The sequence below is a fragment of the Lynx rufus genome, unplaced genomic scaffold, assembly GCF_022079265.1.
Source record: "Lynx rufus isolate CCGP_SWC_20201006 ecotype Redwood Valley unplaced genomic scaffold, mLynRuf1.p SCAF_4, whole genome shotgun sequence".
Taxonomy (NCBI): Eukaryota; Metazoa; Chordata; class Mammalia; order Carnivora; family Felidae; genus Lynx; species Lynx rufus.
In genome coordinates, this window is record NW_025814856.1 from 140596884 (window position 1) to 140620810 (window position 23927).

Here is a 23927-nt window from a genome sequence, read left to right on the forward strand (position 1 = left end):
TGGGGGTGCATGTGAACAACAGGGCTGCCTTAGGGGGGTAAATGCTGATACTAAGGAGGCTTTACAGCTATGTTCAAGAGAATGCACCATGGGGTCCGCAACCCCAGGGGCCACTGAACCGGAGATTCCTGCAAAAACTGGGCCCAGTAGAAACAACTGGGCTGTACTATCAGTTAAAGGACGGTCCAGAAAGAATCCACATTCTTGTAAGGGGGAGGCAACAAGGAAACCTGTCTGTTTCCACAACATCTAAAGATTGAGTGAAAGAGTCTTTCCTGACAATATGAACCATATGCCCAACCTCATTAAACTGGGTACTACCTGTGCAATCAAGAAATCCCCAAGATGAGAAACTAAAGTAGCTCCAGTAGCACCTCAATCACCAAGTAAAAGCAAGAGCACATCCTCTTTAAAAGAGAGTATTCTCATTCTCAACCAGGCCTTGTAGAATTCTCACAAATTAATTTCAAATACATGTGCTTACTAAAAAAAAAAAAAAAAAAAAAAAAAGCTAGCTGAATAAGAAAACAGTGACCATGGCAAAAATGTCAGCAGAAACAAGATATAAACGCCTAGAAAATTTTAGTTATTAAAATTGATCAGAATATAAAATAATTATAAAGGTCTAAGGGGAAAAGGAGGGAGAGATAAAAACCAAGAATCAAATGAGAGAGGTTCAGAAATGATGAAATGGGGGTGCCAGAGTGGCTTAGTCAGCTGAGCGTCTGACTCTCGATTGCAGTTCAGGTCTTGATTTCACAGTAGTGCAATCAAGCCCCACATGGGCAGAGTGGAGCCTGATTAAGATTCTCTCCCTCCCTGGATCATGCATGCACGCACTCTCTCTCTCTCTCAAAACACAACAGCAAAAAACCAAACCAAACAAAAATCAAATGGATTTTAAAAAGAACCAAATAGAAATTTCCAGAACTAAAAAAAAATTGAAATTAACAATTCAATGAGTGGGTTAAAAAGTAGATATCTTCACTAAAGAGAGAATGAGATAGAGTAAGGGTTGGCAAAGTATAGTCTACCACTTGTTTTTATGAATAAAATTTTATTAGAACACAAACCACACCCATTCATTTACATATTACTCTTGGCTGTTTTTGCACTAAAACATACACTTGAGCAATTGTGGCAGACATCATATGGCCCACAAAGTCCAAAATATTTATTATGTTTACTATCTGGCCCTTTATAGAAAAACTTTTCCAAGTTCTTTGAAGATAGAACTGAAAGTATTACCCAGAATGCAACTGGAGAAATAAGTAGAATATGTATTACAGACATTAAAACATACATAAGATAAATGCCTCATATATGGATATTTGAAATTTCAGAAAAGAGATTAGGGGAGAACCAACATTTAAAGAGATAACAATATTCCAGAACGATGGCAAACATGGATCTTCACACCCAAATCAAGGTAAATTCAAAGAAATCTGCACTTACTCAATATCAGGGTACACGGATCAGAAATCCACAGGAACCCCCAACAGTATACATGAAAAGAAATCCACATGTAGATATGCTATAGTGAACCCACAAAACACTAATGAACAAAATAATCTTGAAAGTATCCAGAGAGGAGAGACAAATCCACATCAAAAGAATGGCAATTAGATTGCCAACAGCTTTCTTTCTCGTAACAAAGGAAGCCAGAAGAGAACGAAGTATTATCTTTAAAGTTTTGAGAGAAAGTAACAGTCAATCTAGAACTGTACACCTAGCAAAATTTTCTTTGAAAAAATGTAGAACACACACAGTTCCAAATAAAAATTCACTATCCATAAGTGCTCCATAATAGGAAATTCCAAAAAATATACTTCAGGAAAAAAGGAAAAAATTCTAAATCTAAGCAAGTGTTGAGTATAAAATAGAAAACAAATAAACAAGGATACAACTGAAATACCAGAGAATAAAAGCATAGAGAGTAAGGTCTCTCTACTCTTTAGAAGGAGAAGAAATGTGTTGATTAGCATAAAACTTAAAAATTTTTTAGCAACATGCTTGGTAAAATCTCAATTGTTGGAAAATGTAAGCTATTGAGGGGGAAAAAAAAACAGAAGAAAAGAACCTGGATAAAACAATAGGGCAAGAAAGAAACAAAAAGCCTACAAACATGAACCAAAAAAAAGAGAAAGGCCAAAATAAAATGGTAGAAATAAATTCATTTATATCAATACACATAATTGTAAATGGACTAAACTGATTAAAAAACAAATTGTCATACTGGAGAATTAAATCAGAATCTAGTTTGCTACTTATAAAATACACTAAAACACAAGAATACAGAAAGGCTAAAAGTATGAATAAACATATCAGACAAATACCAAAAGAAGGCTACATTAGTAACCATCTTAATAAACTTGAATGCAAAATACATTAGTTGTAAAAAGGGTCATTATTAAACAATGATAATAATTCCCATTCTCTAGGAGGATTTAACAATTTTAAACTTGAATGTACCTAATAAACAGCCTCAAAATATACAAAGCAAAAATTGGCATAAGCAGGAGAAAGAATCCATTATGGCAGCTACAGCTTTCCACTTACCAGACGGGGGAAAATGCAAGATGAGCTTGGAGCATGTTTTAGTACCTATCATAGGGAGTCAGTCTGAAAGAGCTCTCAATGGCTCAAGCTGGAACCATTTGAGCAACAAAATAAAGCAGTATCAGATTATAACCCAAAGTACAAAATAACTACATATGAATCCAGATTAATATAGATAAATGTTTGAGTAAATAGAGAGAAGACAAATTTCCTTGCAGAAGAATTCCAAATAATATATCTAGTTGGTCCTCACTCCAGGAAAGTGGCACTCTCCCACTGAGTGTGAGTTAGACTTAGTGACTTGCTTTAAAAAACTAGTGTTTAGAGAAAGCAAAATAATATCTTTGCAGTGGAGAATCCGGGCATGCACTACCTTTCCCAAGTGACCCTAGAGTGAAGATGACCAGTGATGTCTTGGGGTTATCAAGGACTTCCTGAGATGAGACAGTATTTTATCTCTTTAAAATCCCATAACCTCAATCTAATCATGAAAATGTCCCACAAACCCAAACTGAGAGATATCTGACAAAATACTCGACCAGAACTCTCCCAAACAGTCAAGGTTGTGAAAAACCACAAAAAGATGGAGGAACTCCACAGATCAGAGGGGACATGACAACTAAATGCAACAGGGGTGGCATCCTGAGTTGGACCTTGGAACAGGAAAGAAAAAAATAGGACACAAAAAAATGGGCTAGTGAAACACAATTAAGAACTACTGGTTAGCTAACAGTAACATGCCAATGTTGGTTTCTTAGTTTTGACAAATATACCATGATATTATACGACGGTAACAGGGGAAACAAATATAGAAATTCCCTGCAACATCCTTGCAATTTTTCTGTAAATCTAAAATTATGTTTCTAAAAAGTTGGTTTTTTTAAAAAAATTAATGAAAAGGGAGAAGAGTAGCATAGTTCAACAAAGCCAAAATCTACTTCTTTGGAAAGACTAATAAAGTTTACAGAACTTCTGGCAAGATGGATTGAGGGAGAAAAGAGAAGATACAAATAAACAACATTATAATGTACAAAAAGTAGGCAGAGCAAAAAGTACAAAGAATGACTTGAACTTAGTATCAATGCATTTGAAAACTTCGATAAAATGCACTATTTCCTAGAAAACCATAACCCGACAAAACTCACTCAAAAGATAGACGGAAAGCCTATATAGCTAACTACAAAATTAACTAATGTGATAGGTAAAAATTTTTCCATCTAGAAGTCTCAAAGCCCAGATGGTTTTAAAGAGGAGTTACTGATAATTTTTAAACAGTGAGTCATTTGACGTCTATACAGAATAAGCTACAAAGTTCCCAAACTCACTGTATATGGCTATCTATGGTAACGTGAATATCACATCCCAATAAAAGCAGTATGAGAGAGGGAAAAAATAGGCCAATTTTGTACATCAACATAGATCTAAAAACCCTAAACTGGCAAGAGTACTAGTAAATGGTATAGATGTGCACAGATAGTTGTGTTTGTTTTTATGTAACAGCATTACATATTATGTTCTTAAAAAAAAACTTTAGTATATTAGAAAGTTACATGAAAATCCAACTCAAGACCTCAAACTTTTCCACACCTAATTCTAGATGCTAAGAAGGCGTTAAAGGCCCTGAGTTTAAAAAAAGCTGGTGTAGTTCTTGCTTACAGGAGCTAATTTACAAGGTAAATTAACCTGATTTACATTCTAACACATATTAAAAAACCCTTTGACTTGTCTCTTCCTTAACGATTTACCTTCAGTGGGCTCTTTTAGGCATTATTTCAGAAAAATCTAGGAGCTGTGTGCTGCAAATGAATGGTGTGGAAGGAAAACAGGAAACTGATTAGGTGATTTTAATAACTATATTCTTCAGATTGCATTCTGGCAGCTTACTTATCACACTTGATGACTGGGTTCTTGACTCCTGCTTTTGGCGAGGTCTTTGCCACTGTCCCATTAGACCCACAATGTTTTCCAGAAACATGAGGTGGCAGCATTGATGTAATTATTCACAAGGAACAGATGGGAAACTGAGGCTCAGCCAGGACCAACTGATCAAAAGGAAATAGCTCATAAGTAGGAGAGCTGAAGACAGATGTTCTGTTTCAACATACTATGTCTTTCCACTCAACTGTTCACTTTCTGTTTTTGTCTGTGTTGTTTTGAAAGGCATAATTACCTTGCTCTAGTATTGAACTCAAGGCTGGGTGGGGATAGATGTTATTGCTAGGCAAGCCTGACTGAGACAGATCTGAGGTTATTCTATCGTTTCTGAGAGAATCAACAAAGAACCCTCAGAGTATATTTTAAAAGGCACTCATTGATCACTATCCCTTCCCCTTCTGTGCACATAGGATGAAATCTGTCCACCTGGACGCATTACATGAAGATGAACATTGCTTATGGCATTTGATCTGGTTGCCCACCTGTCCCAGAAGTGAGTCTCCAGATTCACAACTGATGTGACATTTACACTTATTTTCTCTAAGTCACATATAAAAGACTAGAATTAAGAAATGGTAAGGAAAAAAAAGTGGTAAGGAAAAGTTTTGATGAGCCTATTTGATGCAATTATCTATGATTTTACTCAAACATGCACCACTGTCCCTAAAATTAAGAGACGGGAAGTTAAGGCACCATTTCTGAAGTGATACGTCAGAGGAAATGTTATCTGTGAAGATGGAGACATCATCATATAACAATATGATTGATCCCATGAAAGCTGCCTACTACTCTGTGACGTAGTCTGGAGTCCACAAAAAATCGAGATTATTTTCAATATAAACTCTAGTCATGTTACAAACCCATCCCTACACTTGAAAGCGCATCTGAGCTGGCTTTTGTCAGACGTGCAGCAGCTCTAAGGCGGGCCCACTAAACTGTGGCCAAGCCAGTGAATACCCTGTATACATACCTTACATTAAACTGACACATAAAAGCCATTTTGTGTTGCTGCTTTAGCTTCTCCACCCTCAGCGTGACTAGCAAAACCAAGATGCATAACCACACGTATCAACCTAGAACTTTGCCCTATAATGCATAGTCTCTGAAAGTCTCTTTTCTCCTTCCTGTCAGTCCTTAGTGTCACGATCACTGAGTGGCTCTGTTATTCACAGACGTGCGGCTATCATCCTGCAGGAGGAATGTGTCTGTTTCTGTCCTTGACTCACTTTTTTCTTTCTTCCTTTCTTTTTCTCTCTCTTCCTCCATCTTAGTACCAGCCAGACCTTTTCTGTTTAACTCTATTCTTTTATTCCTGAAACACTCCGAGTGCTATTCAGAGAAGATGGGTCGGCACAGAGCACCTTGAGAGCTCAATGCTGTGTAATAGGATGTGCTCCCGGAAAAATTTCAGATCCAGACGGCACTGTTGTCCTTCACTTCAGTCAATGACAAAAGGCAATCTTTTTTCCTTTTGAATTTTTGACAGAGGTAGCTCAGGTAATGAGCAAAATGGAGCTCTGAATGTGTCTTGACAGATAAAAACGATCATAAAGAGAGACTATGGCAAATACTGTAGAAAAGTCGGACTTGACATTGATGGTATTTTTAACAAAAGTCTGTATAAATATCAGATACTGCAGACTCGGATAAGAGAAGCTTATTTTCATAAGGCGAGGTTGCTAAAACCTGAATATTCTATCAGCAAAGAAATGAAGATTATAATTACATATGCACTGAAATATTTCCACTTAGCATGAGCTATCACAGCTCTACCTATTTTTCACGTTTTTTTCTCCTTACAGTTTACGTCCCTGTGGCTGGGTGGCAAAGGGAAAAAGCACTGTTAGAATAACAACTAATAAGTACTGATAATTATCCAGTATCTTCATATTAGCATTTCCCCTTTTACACACGAGAACTTGGGAGTTTCAGAAAGATTAAGTCATTTGCCCAAAATGGGTCAGTTTGCAGATTTCGGAGTTAGATTCAAGTAGTGATCTTTTGCCTCTTTTTATTCGTTCACTGTGATGGCATGACATTTCTGAATGACATCATACCCGTCAGCTTATCTTAGATAATTTCTACCTCAAACTGAGGTTCAAATTTCCCTAAAACTGCATTTCTTCCTTTTTTAAGCTGCACGTGACCTAAATGTTGAATCCCAGACTGACCCATATTTGTTTTATATCATGCAGAGATATCTGAAAATGTACACATTTTAACCCAGAAAATGGATTTATGTTAAGCATAACACAAGCATGAACATATAAGCACACCTTATATTATACTTTGCAGTGTACCATTATAAAGAAAACAATAGCTTTACAGAATAAAAGTAACTATGGCAACCTATAGATTCAAATCAGCCTGCCTCCAAGGTGGCAGTTCCCAGCTGCCTCAGTAACTTTCCATTAAAATGTGTCTCAAACATACACGTTTTGGGGAAGCATTAGCTGAATGTCCTACTTAAGGTTCTCAACTTAATTATCCCTTTCAGTGTTAATGATGAAAATAATCTGATCGTACCAAATTCTTTGGGTAGGTCTGTTTCAGTACAACCGTCTCAGCCTCTTGCATTTCGGAATCCTGCCTAACTAACATTGGGAGACATATCTTTTGACATCCATTGGTCAGGAGGAGGTAAGACAGAGCCAGGAGCTAGGAAACAGTTTTAGTTTAAAAAAAAAAAACAAAAAAACTGCTCATGTTGGCTATTGATTAGTGATCCTGACTGTCCTCTGTTGTTGCCACCCCGTTACCCTCCACCCCCCCACCAAAGTTTACGGAGTGTAGATGGTTTAGTTTAGGGTAATGGGAAATGACTACAATCTGCGTTTCCCCTTAATTCTCAAGTTAAGGTTGTGTTCCATAATTAGGTCCCAGATCCTGAGACCAGGATTGGTTTTCATTTACTGTGGAATGAGAATGGCAACAATGACAACTTCAACTCAGCAAATACTTACTGTGTGCCCACAATGTACAAGGCAGTGTGGTCTCCTCCTGCAGAGCACAACAGGTGAACAAGAGCTGGGTTTTGCCTTTAAAATATGACCTACTAGGATAGAAGCGGGTGAGTGTGGGCATGGATGCAGCATGTAGGTATGCAGGATAAAGTTCATAAGAAAACTACAGGCATAAGGTTTTTAGTGTTTAAGTTAACTGAAGCTTTCTTTGAGGAGCTTTATGATACAGGACGATTACAAATTTGGGAAACGACAAATAGGACATGATGAATAAATGAGTTGTCTGGGGTAAAGATTATATATGGAGGCATACTGGGAGAGAAGTCTGGGTAGATCAGACAAGAAATATGTAGAGAAAACCCTAACAATATAGATTGGAACTTATCTTTAATTTCCTAATCAAACAAGGATCACTGAAGTTTTTTGTAAAGGAGTAGAATAAAAGTTAATCTGTAATTTTGAAGGTGATTGCTAGACTTTTGTAGGGAGGGCAAAAAGCAGCAGAGAGGGGTGCCTGGGTAGCTCTGTTGGTTAAGCGTCAGACTCTTGATTTCAACTCAGGTTGTGATCTCATGGTTTCTGAGATCAAGCCCCACATCGTGAGGCATTGAGGGTGGAGCCTAAGATTCTCTCTCCCTCTGCCCTTCTCCCTGGCTTGTGCTCTCTCTTAAAATATTTTTTTTTTTTTTAAAAAAGCAGTAGAGATGGATGGGGCGCCTGGGTGGCTCAGTCGGTTGAGCCTCTGACCTCAGCTCAGGTCATGATCTCATGCTCTGTGAGTTAGGGCCCTGCGTCAGGCTCTGTGCTGACAGCTTGGAGCCTGGAGCCTGCTTTGGATTCTGTGTCTACCTCTCTCTCTCTGCCCCTCCCCTGCTCATGCTCTCTCTCTCTCAAAAATGAATAAACTTAAAAAAAATTTAAAAAAAAGCAGTAGAGACATGTATAAAGATAAATAAGCAAGAAAAAAATGAAGGCTTGAATTAGGATAGCGCAATGAAAGTGATAAAAAAGCGAACCTGAGGAGTGCTCAGTGTTGACACTGGCAACAGACTGGGTCTAGAAGGTAAAAGCAAAAGATGAATGGAAAATGAATACGTCATTAATGGAAGTGATATTAACATAACCAGTGAAGTCAGTCATTCACTCATCAAATGTTTACTGAGCACTTATTTCGTTACTCTTTGCCAGGTACCCTGCTAAGAGCTACAAGAGGTACAGAAGCTGGTCTAGTGAGATGACAGACTTATTTTATACACAGAGTTGAAAGTACCAGAACATTCAAGCCATCCATGGTCAATAGAGACCTATAGTTTAGAAGAGTCATCGGGATGGAGTTGTCTGTAAAAAGAGAGGTCGCTGTGGAAAGGGGCAAGATCACTGAAGTACAATTTTTCTGTGAAGTAGAAAAATTCTCAGAAAGAAGAGCAAGTTCAAGAACAGATGTGAGAAAAGAGCTATCCTGTACCTGGGAGTCTGGAGGAACAAAAATTATTAACAAAGAGATGGTCAAAAATAAATAAGGGGAGAGCCGACATGAGGCGGTACGGCACCAGGGAGATAAGCAGCAGTTCAAGCAGCACAGACCCTGGGAAATTCAAGAGCATCATCTTTTCAGTGGGAGTAGCGAAGGTGAAGCCGGAGAAGAGGTTCCTGGACTAGGTCATTATGCAATCTATTTCAAGAAGCCTTGTTGGTAAGTGAGGAGCTAGAAGCCAGAAGCAGATGGGGGAATGGAGACAGAAGATTTGTTGGGGAGATAAAGAGAACAATGGAAAGGTAGCTTGACATAATAACAACACTTACGACAACATAAACTACCAGTTAACATTTTTTTTTGACAAATCATGTGTCAGGCAGTGTTCTAAGTACCTGACACATACTAATGCACTTAATCCCTAGCCAATTCATGACTTCTGAGAAAGATGCTATGTTCTATCCTTCTCAAGGACAGGGAAACCCAGACACTTCACTAGATGACGAAGCTTACCCTACCTCACACTGTTAATTTGTATTCCTTTGAACTCAGCATTCTGACTTCAGAGTCCCTTGACCATCCTGTAATGCTGTGAGGCTAGCAAAAGCTTACACAGGTTTGTGGGAAGAAAGGAAATAGGAAGATGGAGAGATGGAATGATGGCTGAAACAAGCCAAAAGGGGGATGGGATAAGGGGTAACCCCTTTGTGGGAAGAACCCTAATAAGGTTCCCTGGAACAGGATGAAGAAAAGGTAGGGAATGAGACATGGAGAGATTTTAAGCTCAGAAGCACATAGCTGTGGGGGGCCTGTACTAGGTGATTTTTTTTTTTTGTCCTTTTGGTAAAGCAAAAGGTGAGGTCACTGGCTCAGGGTGCTAAAACGGGACACTTGCTCCTAAGGTACAGAGCAGGAGCTAAGAGGAGACTCCCCATAAACCTCCTTATTTATCTTGCTTTATCAATGAAAACTTATTCCACAGCGGAAAGGCAAGGATGGACCATTAGGTATACACGGACCTATCAACAAGTTCTACCCAGACATACATATGCATCATGATGAACATACAGAGGACACTTCAGCTGTGCAGACCTGAGTGTGAGGTGGTACCTAAGAACTAAAAGGCAACTTCTAATCTCCTAGATATTCTCTTCCTTTCTCTTTCAAGTGGCTTCAACGGCAAAAAGAAACATAAAGTGCAGCCAACCTAAATCAACAGCATATTGATGTACATTTTTCCTTTGTGGGTTTTTTTTCCCGTCTCTTGCAAGAAGTGCTTGCTATTTAAAATCTGTTACTAGGTGATAGTGGCAAAGCACATTTTTCTCTCTTCCCAAGTCAACCCTGCATATATCACTGCGTGTTTGCAAGTAAAAATACCTGTTGCCATGCACGTGAGAGGCGCAGAATGCAAAGCTGTAATGGAGCAGGGTTGGGTCAATGACAGCACCGTTTTCTGAATGTTCCATCAGTTCTGTAAGGTAGCAGAGATGTCTGTGACAGCCTCTCACACCATAACGTGCACAGTACTCATCTAACACAAAGACTTGGCCAGGGCTAAACCAACCCTGCAAAAGAAAAAAAAAATTTTTTTTCTTTCTGTACTAGGATTTGCTTTTCTGTAGGCACTCTTAGACATTATAAGAAGAAGCTGCATCAAAGTGTCTTTTGATATATTTTTTTTATTAGTAGCATGTTGCATGTTATTTTCAGAAAGCTAATGTCAACAGTTTTGGACCTGATCTGGGACGCTGGTCACCTAACACCATTCTCTCTTTATTGCCACGGCAAGGCACGGGAAACCGGTTTTTCTCCACGGTCATTCAAAATTAACCAAATTTATTCACAGTATCTAAAATTGTCAGTCACGAAGAATAACATTCTGACAAACTTCGATCCATGAATGAGTCAATTAAAAAGAGAACGGTAAATCAGACACCATAATCGAAACTGCCGAGTTGCCAGAAGCACTTTTATAAGACAATCCTAGTGAAGTCTAGCAGCGGTAAACATATGCTATTTGGAAATTTACATTTTTGGGACATTGTTCTCGTTCTGTTTGTCCTTCTGTGACCAATATAACAGAGTTAATGTTTTATAATAGTTTTTGGTGTTCTTGAAACGAGATGTGAAAGGTGTGTGTGTCCGTGCGCTTGTGTGTGTGTGCGTGCGTGTGAGCCAAATGAACCAGCAGGTAGTGTCTGCTTGGCTAATACTGGAGGGCAGGGTTAGGCAGAGTTGGTTCATAAAAAATGTTTTGATGGATTATATGAACTAAGAAATAAATGGTTTTAAAAGGGGGCAGGATAATGGCGCAAGAGAAGGAAAAGATCGGTGAGAAATGCAGAAAGCTAAGACAGCAAGAACACTAAGACGGAGAAAAACAAGCTCTCAAAAACTTACTGTGGTGATGGTACAGGCACCGAACTGGACATACAATATTACGCGCTCTCTGTAATATTAGAGCCATCGTGCCTGGTAGTTACTATGCTCTCCCTGTCACAGCCACATAAGCTACAATGCAGCAACATTTAGTGAATTGCTCGAGACACTGAAAGTCGGTTGTCAGGCCATGATTTACATCCAGGGCCATCCATCCTGCCTCCAAACACCCTTTTCTCATCACACCATGCTCACTACCCTCTAGATGCAGTTGAAGACACACTGTAGTGCTCTCCTCAGACTCCTTATGACACGTGGGGTCATCCACTTAACCAAAACAACTTTTGTAATTCAGTACCCAACTCCAATGAGTGGAAATCCACCAGGGAAGCCCGTCATTGATGTCCACTGTGTGTGTGCTTGTCCCCGGAAAGGCACCATCAGGTCTTGTGATGATTTCACTCTCCATATAATTGTAAAGTTTGGGCTGGATCAGGTTTAAACCATGCATGTAGTGTACTTAATAATGAATGTACAAATGACTTATCAGGACAGTAAATTGTGATCACAGCAGTAAGTGGTTTTAATTCTTCCTGCCTATTCAAACATGTCCAATGAGCTTGGAGCACATCCTGTCTAAAATCTTACTTTAAAGAGACCGTAGCTTTATTGTAGGTAGCTACCATACCATGTTCAGCAGTCAAAAGACCATGTGGTGATGGAAACAGGCATATTCAGGCTGGACACATTTCAGAGGAATGGCCGCTGATATAAATCCTTGGAAAGGCATGTGCAATTCCTAGGCTACAGTTTAATGCCCACATTCTGAGGGGTCAAGCATTCCTTCTATATGTAAACGGTACTTTATATGCCAAATTCTGCCTGGTTTCAACACATTGAGTAGCAGTTTAGCTACTTGATTTAGTTTTTTTAAGGAATTCAAATTATCTTTGGAAGGTTAAAGGAAACCAAAGCTTTCTTGTTACATGTTGCCCTGTCATATCATTTATCCCACTGTTTCTTTCCCCCGCCACTTAGGTTGTCTTTCTAGAAACAAGAGAGAAACGAAAGATATCAACATTTGGTGAGACTTTAAACCTTAAAATGTCTCTACAGGTGTTAGTAAATCCTATCCCAGAGGTGTGGTTTGTTTGTTTTGTTTTTTTTTTTTTTTGGCCTTCATTAAAGCCTTTATTTTCATTCAGCCTTCTCCAGAGGGACTGATAAACCACAAGTCAGTGTCTGTCTGAGTCTATTCTCCTGTCTATTGAGTGGCACAGCAGTGGTCTTCAAGTGTATAATTTTCAAATTGGGAAGCAATCGATTGGAATCCTTTATCCCTAACTCCCAACTACAGTTATTAAAGGGGTCAGGAATAAAATGCCGCTTCATAACAAGTGTTTCTCACTTAAAAAAAAAAAATCTTTCATTCTAACCTACAGGGAACTGGATGGACAGACTTGTACTCACCAAGCAAGAATAGGAATCATTCAGTCTATGATCCAAAGTCTGCCTCTGGAGTAGTCTAAAAAGGAAGGCGTGGTCAAGCTTGCAAGGATTAGCAGAAATAAACTCATCCATACCATGTTTCTGAAAACGGTCTGCATCTGTAAATCCAGAAAAGCATGTATAATACATTTACTTTCCTGGCTTACTCATGGGCAAATACAGTTTTTGAACACCAAATGCATGCCTCATGATAACACACTATTTTCTATTGCAAAAAATAGGATGCCAGGAATCCAGCATATTAACATAAATTGCAATTTTTCTGTAGCCTAGTGAAAAAGGATCTGGAAAAATCTGCAGATCATTTGAAATGAGGAAATCCTACTTTCAATCAGAGCCTCTTCTAATATTCATCACAGAAATAATCTTATTTTCCAATTTTAAGAAAGTAGATACATTTTAAGTATGTGTTTAAAGAAGGAATTGACTGGAAAAGAACCCAGGTCTAATCATAAAAAAATAACAATGATGGCTAGAAGCTTGCTTTCCAAATGGCAAACTAGGACAGAAATGAACACACAGGCTTCTGCTGGATCACTTCCAGTCTTTTTTTTCTTTTTCTTTTCCTTTTTTTTTTTTTTGAGCCTTTAATGGGACCAATCTTCATGTAGAAATGGCACTGAATGCTCTCAAGCTTCAAGTTTAAGAGATAGGAAAAAGGGAGCATCATGTTTGTGCAAATACGCAGACAAAGCATAACGTCCCAAATGGCACTTCAATCAAAGACCCAAATTTCTTGTTCTTTGCAGATTGCATCTTTCAACGCCTGCAGACCCTGCGGGTTTATCAAAAGGCAAGCTTTTAGGACTGCTTTCATTAATGGTATGTTTTGTCAAAGTCTTCAATGTGAATTATTTACTAAGTAGAGAGAAAAAAAGACACACACCACCCAAAAGGAGTGCTGGGGTGTTACTACATTAGCTCTGTTAGAAATGTAGCGTGCATCAGGCAAGCAATCAGTTATCAGGGTAAAAGTGGACTCTCCTGACAATGGTGGGGCCAAGGCTCCATTGTTCCTTAAAATTCATAGACAGATCTCATTCTGGTCATCACAAGAAGTAGAGTCCTAAATGTAAGCCAAATGTAATTTTTAAAACCTATATGGTACAATCCTAAAATTGTAAAGGAAGGAAGACAAAAGTTTATTGATTAAACGCAATTATAGAGTCAGGCTCATAATAAAACTCAATATTGATCTGTGGACATGATGCTAACATAATCAGTCACATTTAGATATTTAGCCCAGATCATATTGATCCTATGTCAAGTTCAACTTTCAGCCATATTTGTGGATGGAAGAACTATGTAATTCAAGCTGAAGGGTCTTCAGAATCACATTAAAAAAAAAATCTCACATCAGTGCAGATGTGAATGCAGCAAGTTAGCAATGAATGGGTGTTCATCGATGATGTAAGGTATTGGGTTGTGATCCATGGAGAAACTGCCATATGTATTCCCTTGCATTCACTAATTACTTAACTGAATGATTAAATGCATTACATGTGGTAAATTAGTATTAACTGGATGAACACCAAATGTTATTAAACTGCTCTTCCTGAATTGAGAAATGAGACAATCCAAATTCTCTTGTACTTTATTTGTATGCATAAGTCTTTCAAAATAAAGTTACATATATAATGATGCAAAAATAATATCAAATTAGTAGACAGCATATTGAAAAATGCAAGGTACATATATAATAAAACTGTTATTTTGTGTTCTAAATAATCTTAGGATCTTCATTTCTCCGTTTGAGTGAAAAAAATCTTTTAGTAACATCTTTATGAAATTACTAGTTTTATAAAACATCTGAATTTTATTCATTATTTCTTTCAACGGAGAAGGTCATAACAAGAAGTTAAAAATAACACTCACTTAAGGCTTATCTGTTGAGAATAGGATATACAATAAATTTCACAGAAAATCCAAAATTCTTTTACACTTCTACAAAATACATACATTACATACATAAATACATACAATACATTGTACATAATTCTCTTTTTGCTTCCACCCTTTATAGAGGTTTATAGAAGCAATTTTTTTTTCATTTTAAAGCAAAGTGTTTACAGTCTTAAAATCTACAAGGTCCTGAAAAATATGACTTATGGTTCATTTCTGCAATCAAATCGTATTTTTAAAAATGAATTTACTTTATGAAGTATTTTCCTCATGAAATGTCACTCTAAACCACACATTTACCTATGTGTTAAGCCCTTCTGAATCACACACATGAATGAAAAATTACTTTGCCAACAATTGGCTTTTGTGATAAAAATATTCCTAATAGCAGTTTAAGTCACAAAAATGGACTCCATATCGACAGTGATAAAATATGCAGGCCAACAAAATTCTATTAAAGAAAGAAACCCCACAATCTCGCTGGGGCTATATTTCCATGAAAGTGAAATGTATTCTTAGGGATTGCCCATCTTCAAAATACAGGCTGCAAAGACCAAGCTGTTCTACTTTCTTTTTATACCTTATAAGCACAATTTGAAATACTTCATGCAAATATATTTCACGATGCACCACTGATTCATTAGTTTCTATAAATTCATGAAGAAATAAATTTTGAAAAAGCAACAGTTTTGATCTCTGTGTGAGAAATATTTCACTTTAAAACACCCGCTCATGAACCAAAGTACAATAGGAAAACTATTGTTGAAATACTATCTAGTTTCTTATTTCTGTACAAGAATATTTTCATGTAGTTTTCTCTTGGCGTAACATATCTACATTTACTCTTAGAAAATGCAGAGATATCATCTGGATATCAATTACATACCAAATGCAAAGCTTGGAGACCGGCTTTAAAACTGGGTTATACTCGATTATCTTCAATTAATGTTTATTATAACACAAAATTATGGTGACTAGTTTGAAATGAAAAATTATTCATGGCACTAATCAAACGTTCACCGATAAGGACAAATTTCAGTTCAGTTTGTCTTCCGAAACGGTGTAAGAAAATTATCAAAAGAAACCGACGAGATTTGAGCTTGAACAACGCACTGCAAAACTGTCACAAATTGTGATGATTAACCTATGGACTAACTACAGATGTGGGACATGGTAATTGAGGATACTGGTGGAGAGTTTCTATGGTAACAGTTGGCTATATGCGCCAGCGTCTTTAGGTGGTACTGTCACCAGGTGTGGTAAAAGTGGATGGAATAAAACCCAAATTGAGAAAGATTATTATTTGCTATAGATGTATGGAATTATAGAGGCTTATTCAAACGGAACCTGAAAATTTAAATTTGTCATTAGGGTAACAGCTGTTGGAAGTCCAGGGAAAAGAATGAGTAGGCTGACAGTACCAATTTAAACAGTTAACACTGACTTGAAAACAGCTAGCCTAGGAAATAACACGAGGACTATTAGCAGGCTGGTAGGCCCCCCTGTGGTGTGTGGGAGGGGGCTCTTCGGTAGACACTGACCACAGCCGGCCCCTGTGTGCTCAAGAATGCAAACACGAGGATAGGCACTTGAAGTCAGAGTTCAGGATGTGAGGGGGAAAAAAGTTAACTGAAGGGGCACCTGGGTGGCTCAGTTGGTTAAGTGTCTGACTCCACCTCAGGTCATGATCTCACAGTTTGTGAGTTCAAGCCCCGCGTCAGGCTCTGTGCCTGGAGCCCACTTCGAGTTCTGTGTCTCTCCTTCTCTCTCTGCCCCTCCCCTGCCCCTGCTCACACTGTGTCTTTCTCAAAAATAAACATTAAAAAAATTTTTTTTAAAAATCAACTGAAATGTTTCTTCTTTTGCAACTAATTCTAAGGATGGTGTGTGTGTGTGTGTGTGTGTGTGTGTGCACGCATGTACGCTCACTGCTCTTGGTGTTGAGAGAAATTAGAATATAAAACAGGGGAGAAAAGGATGTGAGGGAGGGGCAAATGTGACACTGCAGGGGAAGAGGCAGGCATCCCTTAGCATTCTGAGAACACTCTGGTGTTCAGACCTGGGACTCAGGTACCAAAAGGACTATGAAAAAGGTGTTGCTACCTAAGAGTGCATCTCCTCCTCTGCAAAATCCTGAACTGAACTAAGCAGCATATGAATCTTTTCAAATACAATAACTTGATTTAAGACTGTCCTATGGTTAAGAGTTTGCTGGTAGCTGCATTTCCCGATACCCACATCTGATTATACTTTCCTTTTAGGTCAAATTCTCAATGAGCTTGAAAATTCACATGAAGTTAAACATGGGACAGATAAGGACCACTTGTCTTTTTATAGCACCCACGTAGCCACTAATAGGAAGTTCCAGGTTACAAAATTTTATGTAGATCTTGGTTAATATTTTTTGTTTTATGTACACATGTATTATGCTGAACACCAAAGAGAAATGTTGATACGTATATTAATTAGGAGTTTGTTCACACCTCTATTATCGATCCAAATAATTTCTTAGCTTGTTTTTGTTAAATTAAAACCGGATGTATGAATTTACACATCTTGCTTTCTGCAACGAATAACAAATAAGGAGTATTTTCACAAGACAATTTTAATCAACACATACAGACTAGAATCACAGACAAGGCATTATTTGAAATAATATATTATAATATATAATATATTCAATGTAAGATAAAACATACCTATGAAGTGTGAAATTCAACTTACTAGATTAATCAAGAAAATAAGCTCATAAAATTAAATGTAAGCTTATATTCTAATTCAAGATTTTTTTAATCTGGTTTAAAATAAAAAGGTAAATTTTCTGGTTCTTTTTTGACATTATTGGAAATGAACTGTGTTGTACTGTATTGTGTTACATACATACTGTATTGCATTATATACATGAGAGAAAAATGAAAAACAGTTGCTTTGCATAGAAAAGGACAGTTTAATCAAAGACTGCCTGTCAGTCTGGCAGAAGGCAATGTACTATTTGAAGCAGAGAAACTGGATATCAAGCCGACTCTCTATCTGTTCAGTTTACTCCATTTTCTTAAAATTTCTAAATATCCTGAAAGCTAAAGAAACAGGGAAGTTGAATAGATTCACTTACTAGAAAAATCTATAAATACATACCTTTATTTATATCCTAAAATAAGGTTATCTTCAAATAAGTTAGACTTTATAAATTTATTATTTTTTTCTGACTATCTCTAAACATTAAAAAATGTTTAGTTCTAAAAAAGGTTTAGGTTATAACATAAATACTTCAAAGATAATACTAAGGACTAGCAACTAGTCCCTTTAATTAAACTCATATACTGTGAATAGTTTATTCTATTTATAAAACTGTGTTTAACACAGTGAAATACCATACACACAATTTAGTATTTTTCCACGTAACATTACTGAGTAGTGTTTTGCAGGCTGTTGTAATACCTTCACAGCCATGACCTTTATGCCCATATGAATGGTAGATATTAGGTTGTTTCTACTTCTCTGTTGTGGCAAAAATATACGTTTTTGTTTCATAAATGGCAAAGTTAACCTAAATATTCTGGGTCTGCCTAGAAAGTAGGAGACTGGCATTGTAAATAAGACCATGATATTCCTTCAACAATCACATTATTACAAAAATTTTAATACAATGAAGCAAAAAGAAAATCATGAAAACACTCACCTTTACCAGCTATAGGTCAGCAAAGGAGTGAAAAAGCATAGTTAAATAGATTAGGAGAATATTTATTTCTATAACTAGTCACTTTATTTTCATGTTATCTTCTTAGTTTCTATTAACTAAGAACAACTCTAAAAGCTGTTCTTCCAAGAGATGACCAAAAAAGAAGAAAAAGGAATGCTATGGAAGTCATGGAATGAAGAAAATACTAAGGGCTAACTACTCTCTGGAAAGTTAAATGGTTTCTCTGATAGAGGTCAAGATCAGTATTCTTTTTTATTTTAGTTTTTTAAAAAATAATCCATTGTCCTGTTAGCTAACATAAAGTGTATGTTATATATACGGTGTATATACATATGTATATTTACATAGATATATTTATATATGTTATATATGTTATATATACACACACACACAGACACACAGTGGTGTGTGTATATATATGTGCCTGTGTATATATACTATATGTATATGTATATATATTTATGTGTGTATATATACTATACATATGGTATAACACAAAGGTAATTGGAGTTGAGCTCATATTCCATCTTTAATTATTTGGCCTTATGTACCGTTAAGATGCCTAGATGTGATACTGAAGGGGGCTCAAAAAGAAAAGAGAGTAGTTATTTGATGTGGAGAACAAAATAATGCACATCAAGATGTTACTCTCCTGGAGAAGAACCTTAACAGTAAAGGGTGTTGAATGAAAAGTCAAAATTTGAATTTAAAGTCATACCAAAAAAAGTCTTATTACAGAAGAGACCAGAGAAGTTTTGCAAGTGTAACAAACTAGAATATCTGGGTTTAATGATTATTAAAGCTGTGTTCGAAAACGTTTCTGTAATTATTACATCATTCGTTATTAATCACTTGTAGATTCAAATGAAGAATAAAATTCTTGATTTAAATTAGCATAAAAAGAATGACATGAATACTAAGGTATTTAGATAAAGAAAGTTGGCTTGATGACTCATTCTTTTTTGTCAATCTACAACAGAAAATAGCCCTCTTATTCTTCTGAGTTAAGAACAACCCTAGAAAGTGACGGTTCATGATTTTGGTATTCTGGAGTCCTATCAATGCCCATTTAATTTTGCAATACTTTTTCCATTTTTGTAAAACACATTAAAAAAAGTTACAATTATAAGTATTAAAATAAATTTTCTTTTAGAAGTTTTGGAGAATTTTCTTATATGCCCTTGAGATGCCCAAATGTACCCCAATGCTTGGCAAATTTGTAACTGAAAACCCAGGCACCATTTATTCCAGATCCGTATGAAAAACTAGAGAGCTGATTCTATGACTAATACAAACTATTTTTATTCAATTAGGAATTCGTTAATGATGTAAACTATGATACTGAACAAATTTGCCTCAGGCAATTTTATATATTATTAAGGTTATTAATTGATAATGAAATTATGTTTTAACAAAACTTACAAAGCTGAGCATCTGCATGGAGAGTCCCTCCTTTAGGATTCAGTTTCTGGGTTTGAATCGCAGGAATGGGTTTATATGATTGACCTGTGGCCCTATACATGGCCTGAACCCATAATATTCTATCCTGTTCATCATCACTGGCAAATATCACCGTGTCTCCTTCTTTAACCGCATTAAAGAACATCTGTCCACCCTGAAGGCCTGTGGAGAAAGAAAGACATCATTAAAAAAACTTATGTAGTTGGCAGAGTTTTAAGCTCATTCGCTAAATGGTCTCATAGAAAAGAATGAATTTGATATCAATAGCTCGATGCTACTAAGAAAAGTTTAAATTTCCGTACTACTTTAAAAATTAAAAATAGCCTAGGGAAACGAATAGTTCATGGCACAGTAACATTATGCAAGCCATATAAACCTACTCTATAGAAATATATAGTGTAGTCTGAAAGCTCAGGCCAGAGAAGAAAGTCTTCTCTTGGCACATTTCTAATGCTAGATGCAGGAGAAATATACGGTAATTTTAGCAGAAAAGGCAAAAATGATGCTTTTATCTGTATGGCATCTTATCCTCCGCAAAATTCTTTCACAGAGATGACGTTTTTCATTTTTCACTGACCAATTAGTGAACATGATCACAGATTCCTACTTTTCATCTATGTGCAATTTTTAATCTCTGCATTTATTAAATCTATGTATTCCTTAATATTGCTTTATTAATTTCATTCATGGCCACATATTCATTAATTCATTCTCTTACCAATTTTAGACACCAAATGTCTACTACATACCTAGTATTAATATGGAGGTAAGGAGAGAAGTATAAGAATGTGCTATTGGGGAAAAAATTGATAGACTACATAAAAGTTCATTGGTCATTTCTTTCCCTATTTGTCTCTTGTAACTTTTTGCCTTCCACTAAAGAAGTTTATGTAAGCAGTGCTGATATTGCTCACAGAATTTTTCCAATTATTGTAACTTTCACTATTGCATCCTTGTCCTAAAGACGACAGAAATGATGAGTTTAGCCTAAAGCTAAGTAGTCCGCAGAAAGATAGAAGTCGAATCTCATGAAGTCTTGTCCAGGTACCTCAGTGAAATATGCACCCTATTCATTCAATGGAGCTTGAAACGTAGAACAGAGACAGGAGAGTTATGAGAATTTCATGAATACATGGCAGAGAAAGAGATTCGGCTTAGAATTACCTGGGTGGGGATCTGTATAATCCACAGTGTATCCTTCAAGCTGCATTAGTTCTTGTGGTTCAGACTTTTTTTCTCTATAACTGCACATAGCGAAGGTATACTGGCTAACCTGCACAAGAGAAGGTTTTCAGATTGCTAGCATTAAATCTCTTTCATTTTTTAATCAGAGGATTCTTTGCCAAATTTTAAAAATTCAATGGGTGTTAGCATTTTTCAAAACCTAACTCAGAAATGAAAGCACCTTTCCTCTGCCAGCTTGCAGTTAGGCCCTTCCATGCCTACGATAACATTTCCCAAGCCAATGATCTGCTGGCCAAGATTCTATGAGACATTAATAGAAGCATCATAAAAAAGTATTCATGTTAAAAATAAGTTTGAGAATCACTGGGTTAAATAAAGATAAACAGGCTTCTTCTACTGCATGTTTTGTTATGGCCTTTAGTAGGCTAACATACTTTGCGAATCTCTAAGAGTAAGATATAACAGAAGCATTCTCAAACGTGTATGATCATGGAACTACACTTTAAAATGTACTTATTTCCAGACTTCAAAAAAAAAAAAAAAGATTTCAGGGGCGCCTGGGTGGCTCAGTTGGTTACGCATCCGAATTCGGCTCAGGTCATGATCATCTCACTGTTTGTGAGCTGGAGCCCTGCGTCATGCTCTCAGCTGTCAGCAGAGCCTGCTTCCAATCTTCTCTCCCCTTTTTTCTCTGCCCCTCACCTGCTTGTATGTGCACACAGACGTGTGCTGTCTCTCAAAATAAACAAACAAACAAACAAACAAAAAGATTTCAATAAAAATTGGGAATTTACTGGCCCACATAAGCAAACCCACAGGAAGGTCCAGGGTGGAATGAGTTTTTTAGCAGCCAGAGACTCAACACTGCCAAGATCACTGTGTCTCCATTCTACCTCTCTTTTGAAACTGGCCTCATTTTCTTGTGCTGTGGTCTCAGTGACCTAGAACCACAGTGGCCAACAGCTCTTCAGTCACCTCCCTGACTGTCCCACCTGGAGTCTTAAGGCCATATTTGGACCAATCACTACGGCTAAGGGTAAAACTGACATTAGTCCAGTATGGGTCAAGAGCTTACATCTGTGGCAAAGAATGTCAAATGCTCCAACAGGTGGGCTCTAAGATGTCCCCCCCAAATAGAGAGGGGAAGTGCTGTTCCCAGCAGGAGAAAAGAATGTTTGGTGGATTAACACTTAAACTGCAAAATACCCTAGAACACAGGATTCCATAGAAAACAGTTTGGGTAATGTGAATTATGCCCCCTTTCCACTTTTAAACATAAATGAAAGTCAGAAAACACAAAAAATACCTTTCAATACACAAAAACTAAAGAGGGCTCTAGAGCTAATTATGGAAAAAAGTTACACAGACTATGCTAAAGTTAAGAAATTCTCCTTATTAAAGGACACCACAAAGAAAGTAAAAAGGAGGGTCACTTGGGTGGCTCAGTCGGTTAAGCCTCTGCCTTCATGATCTCTCGATTTGTGAGTTGGAGCCCTGCATCAGGCTCTGTGCTGACAGCTCAGAGCCTGGAGCCTGCTTTGGATTCTGTGTCTCTGGCTCTCTCTGCCCCTCCCCCACTTGTGCTCTGTCTCTATCAAAAATAAATGTTAAAAAAAAAAAGAAGTAAAAAGGCAAAGCCATAAACTAAGATGTATGCAAAACATATATTCAGCAAAGAACTGCTACCTATCAATACGGGCTGACAGAGAAGAGCAACAACTGAGCGTCACTAGGGAAGAGGCAATTCTGCTTCAAGACTGTAGCATCACCTCCTGAGCTTCCAGCCTGCTGGAAACTTCCTAGTAGGTAAGCCTCACTGTTTATTATGCAATCCCTTTGATCCAGCAAATCTTAGAACTTATTCTGAGTAAACAAATGGAAAATATTCAAAGATGCATGCGTGGTATGTTCACTGCAGTACTGAATGTAAGCAAAAACTGGAAAAACCAATAGCGGTTTGGTTAAATACACTACAACATGATCACACAGTACAATGCTATTCGGCCTTCAAAGCACTTACGACAGAGTTTTTTTTCCAGGACATGTCTTTATTTCTAAGATATAACATAAAAAGCAGGCGGAAAAACAAAAATGTAGAGTGTACTTTTTTGGATAAACGCTGTACATACATATGAACAGGATACAGATGAAAATATTTATACTAATTACTGAAAAGCGCTATTATGGGGGTGCCTGGGTTACTCAGTCAGTTAAGCCTGATCTTAACTCAGGTCCTGAAGCTCCACATTGGGCTCTGAGCTGGGTGTGAAGCCTACTTAAAAAAACAAAAAAACATATGTGTGTGTGTGTTTGTGTGCGTGTATACATATACACACACATATGTACATATAAATGTACATATACACCCACACATACATATTTAAAGGTTTTTGTCTGGATACAGTTAATGTATATGTGTGTGTGTGTGTGTGTGTGTGTGTGTGTGTGTGTATTCAAACCCATTTTTCTTTTCTCTTTCCACAAAGGTAATTATCATGCTGGATTTTGTGTTTATTATTCCCATGCATGTTTTTACAACTTTTATTACATAAATTTTTAGGTTCTTAGACCCAGTTCCAACCTAGTTTATACATAGGCAGGGTGGTTTCCACACCAATAACAAGCAATGCTCTGGATACCAGTTGGGTATCCTACAATATGCTCAATTGTAACACTATACCAACACAGCACATAGAACTCAAATTCCATAGGTTAAGGGTTCAGTCCTACAAGCCTGCCCCACCCCACTCCCCCTCAGATGCCAGTCATAAACCCAGACTGTAACCTACAGATGGGAGGTTCTTACCACTCTCCCCTTGTACTGCATTTTTTAAGTGTATTTATTTGCACGTGGCGG

General features: G+C 37.2%; 1 protein-coding gene across 13 annotated transcripts in view; it reads right to left on the bottom strand.

Annotated features, from left to right (window-relative positions):
* CADPS2 (calcium dependent secretion activator 2) overlaps positions 1 to 23927 on the bottom strand; it is a 545419-nt gene that overhangs the window by 138566 nt on the left and 382926 nt on the right. For 9 of the 13 annotated variants that reach the window (XM_047095961.1, XM_047095959.1, XM_047095954.1 and 6 more), the window contains exons 10-14: positions 21050 to 21158; positions 19847 to 20047; positions 18404 to 18412; positions 12784 to 12920; positions 10312 to 10499 (exon numbers count right to left, since the gene is read on the bottom strand). In XM_047095961.1, the coding sequence (XP_046951917.1) occupies positions 10312 to 10499; positions 12784 to 12920; positions 18404 to 18412; positions 19847 to 20047; positions 21050 to 21158 (644 nt within the window). The remainder of the gene's footprint in view (positions 1 to 10311; positions 10500 to 12783; positions 12921 to 18403; positions 18413 to 19846; positions 20048 to 21049; positions 21159 to 23927) is intronic. The other 4 variants (XM_047095962.1, XM_047095960.1, XM_047095958.1 and 1 more) reach the window with 1 other exon arrangement.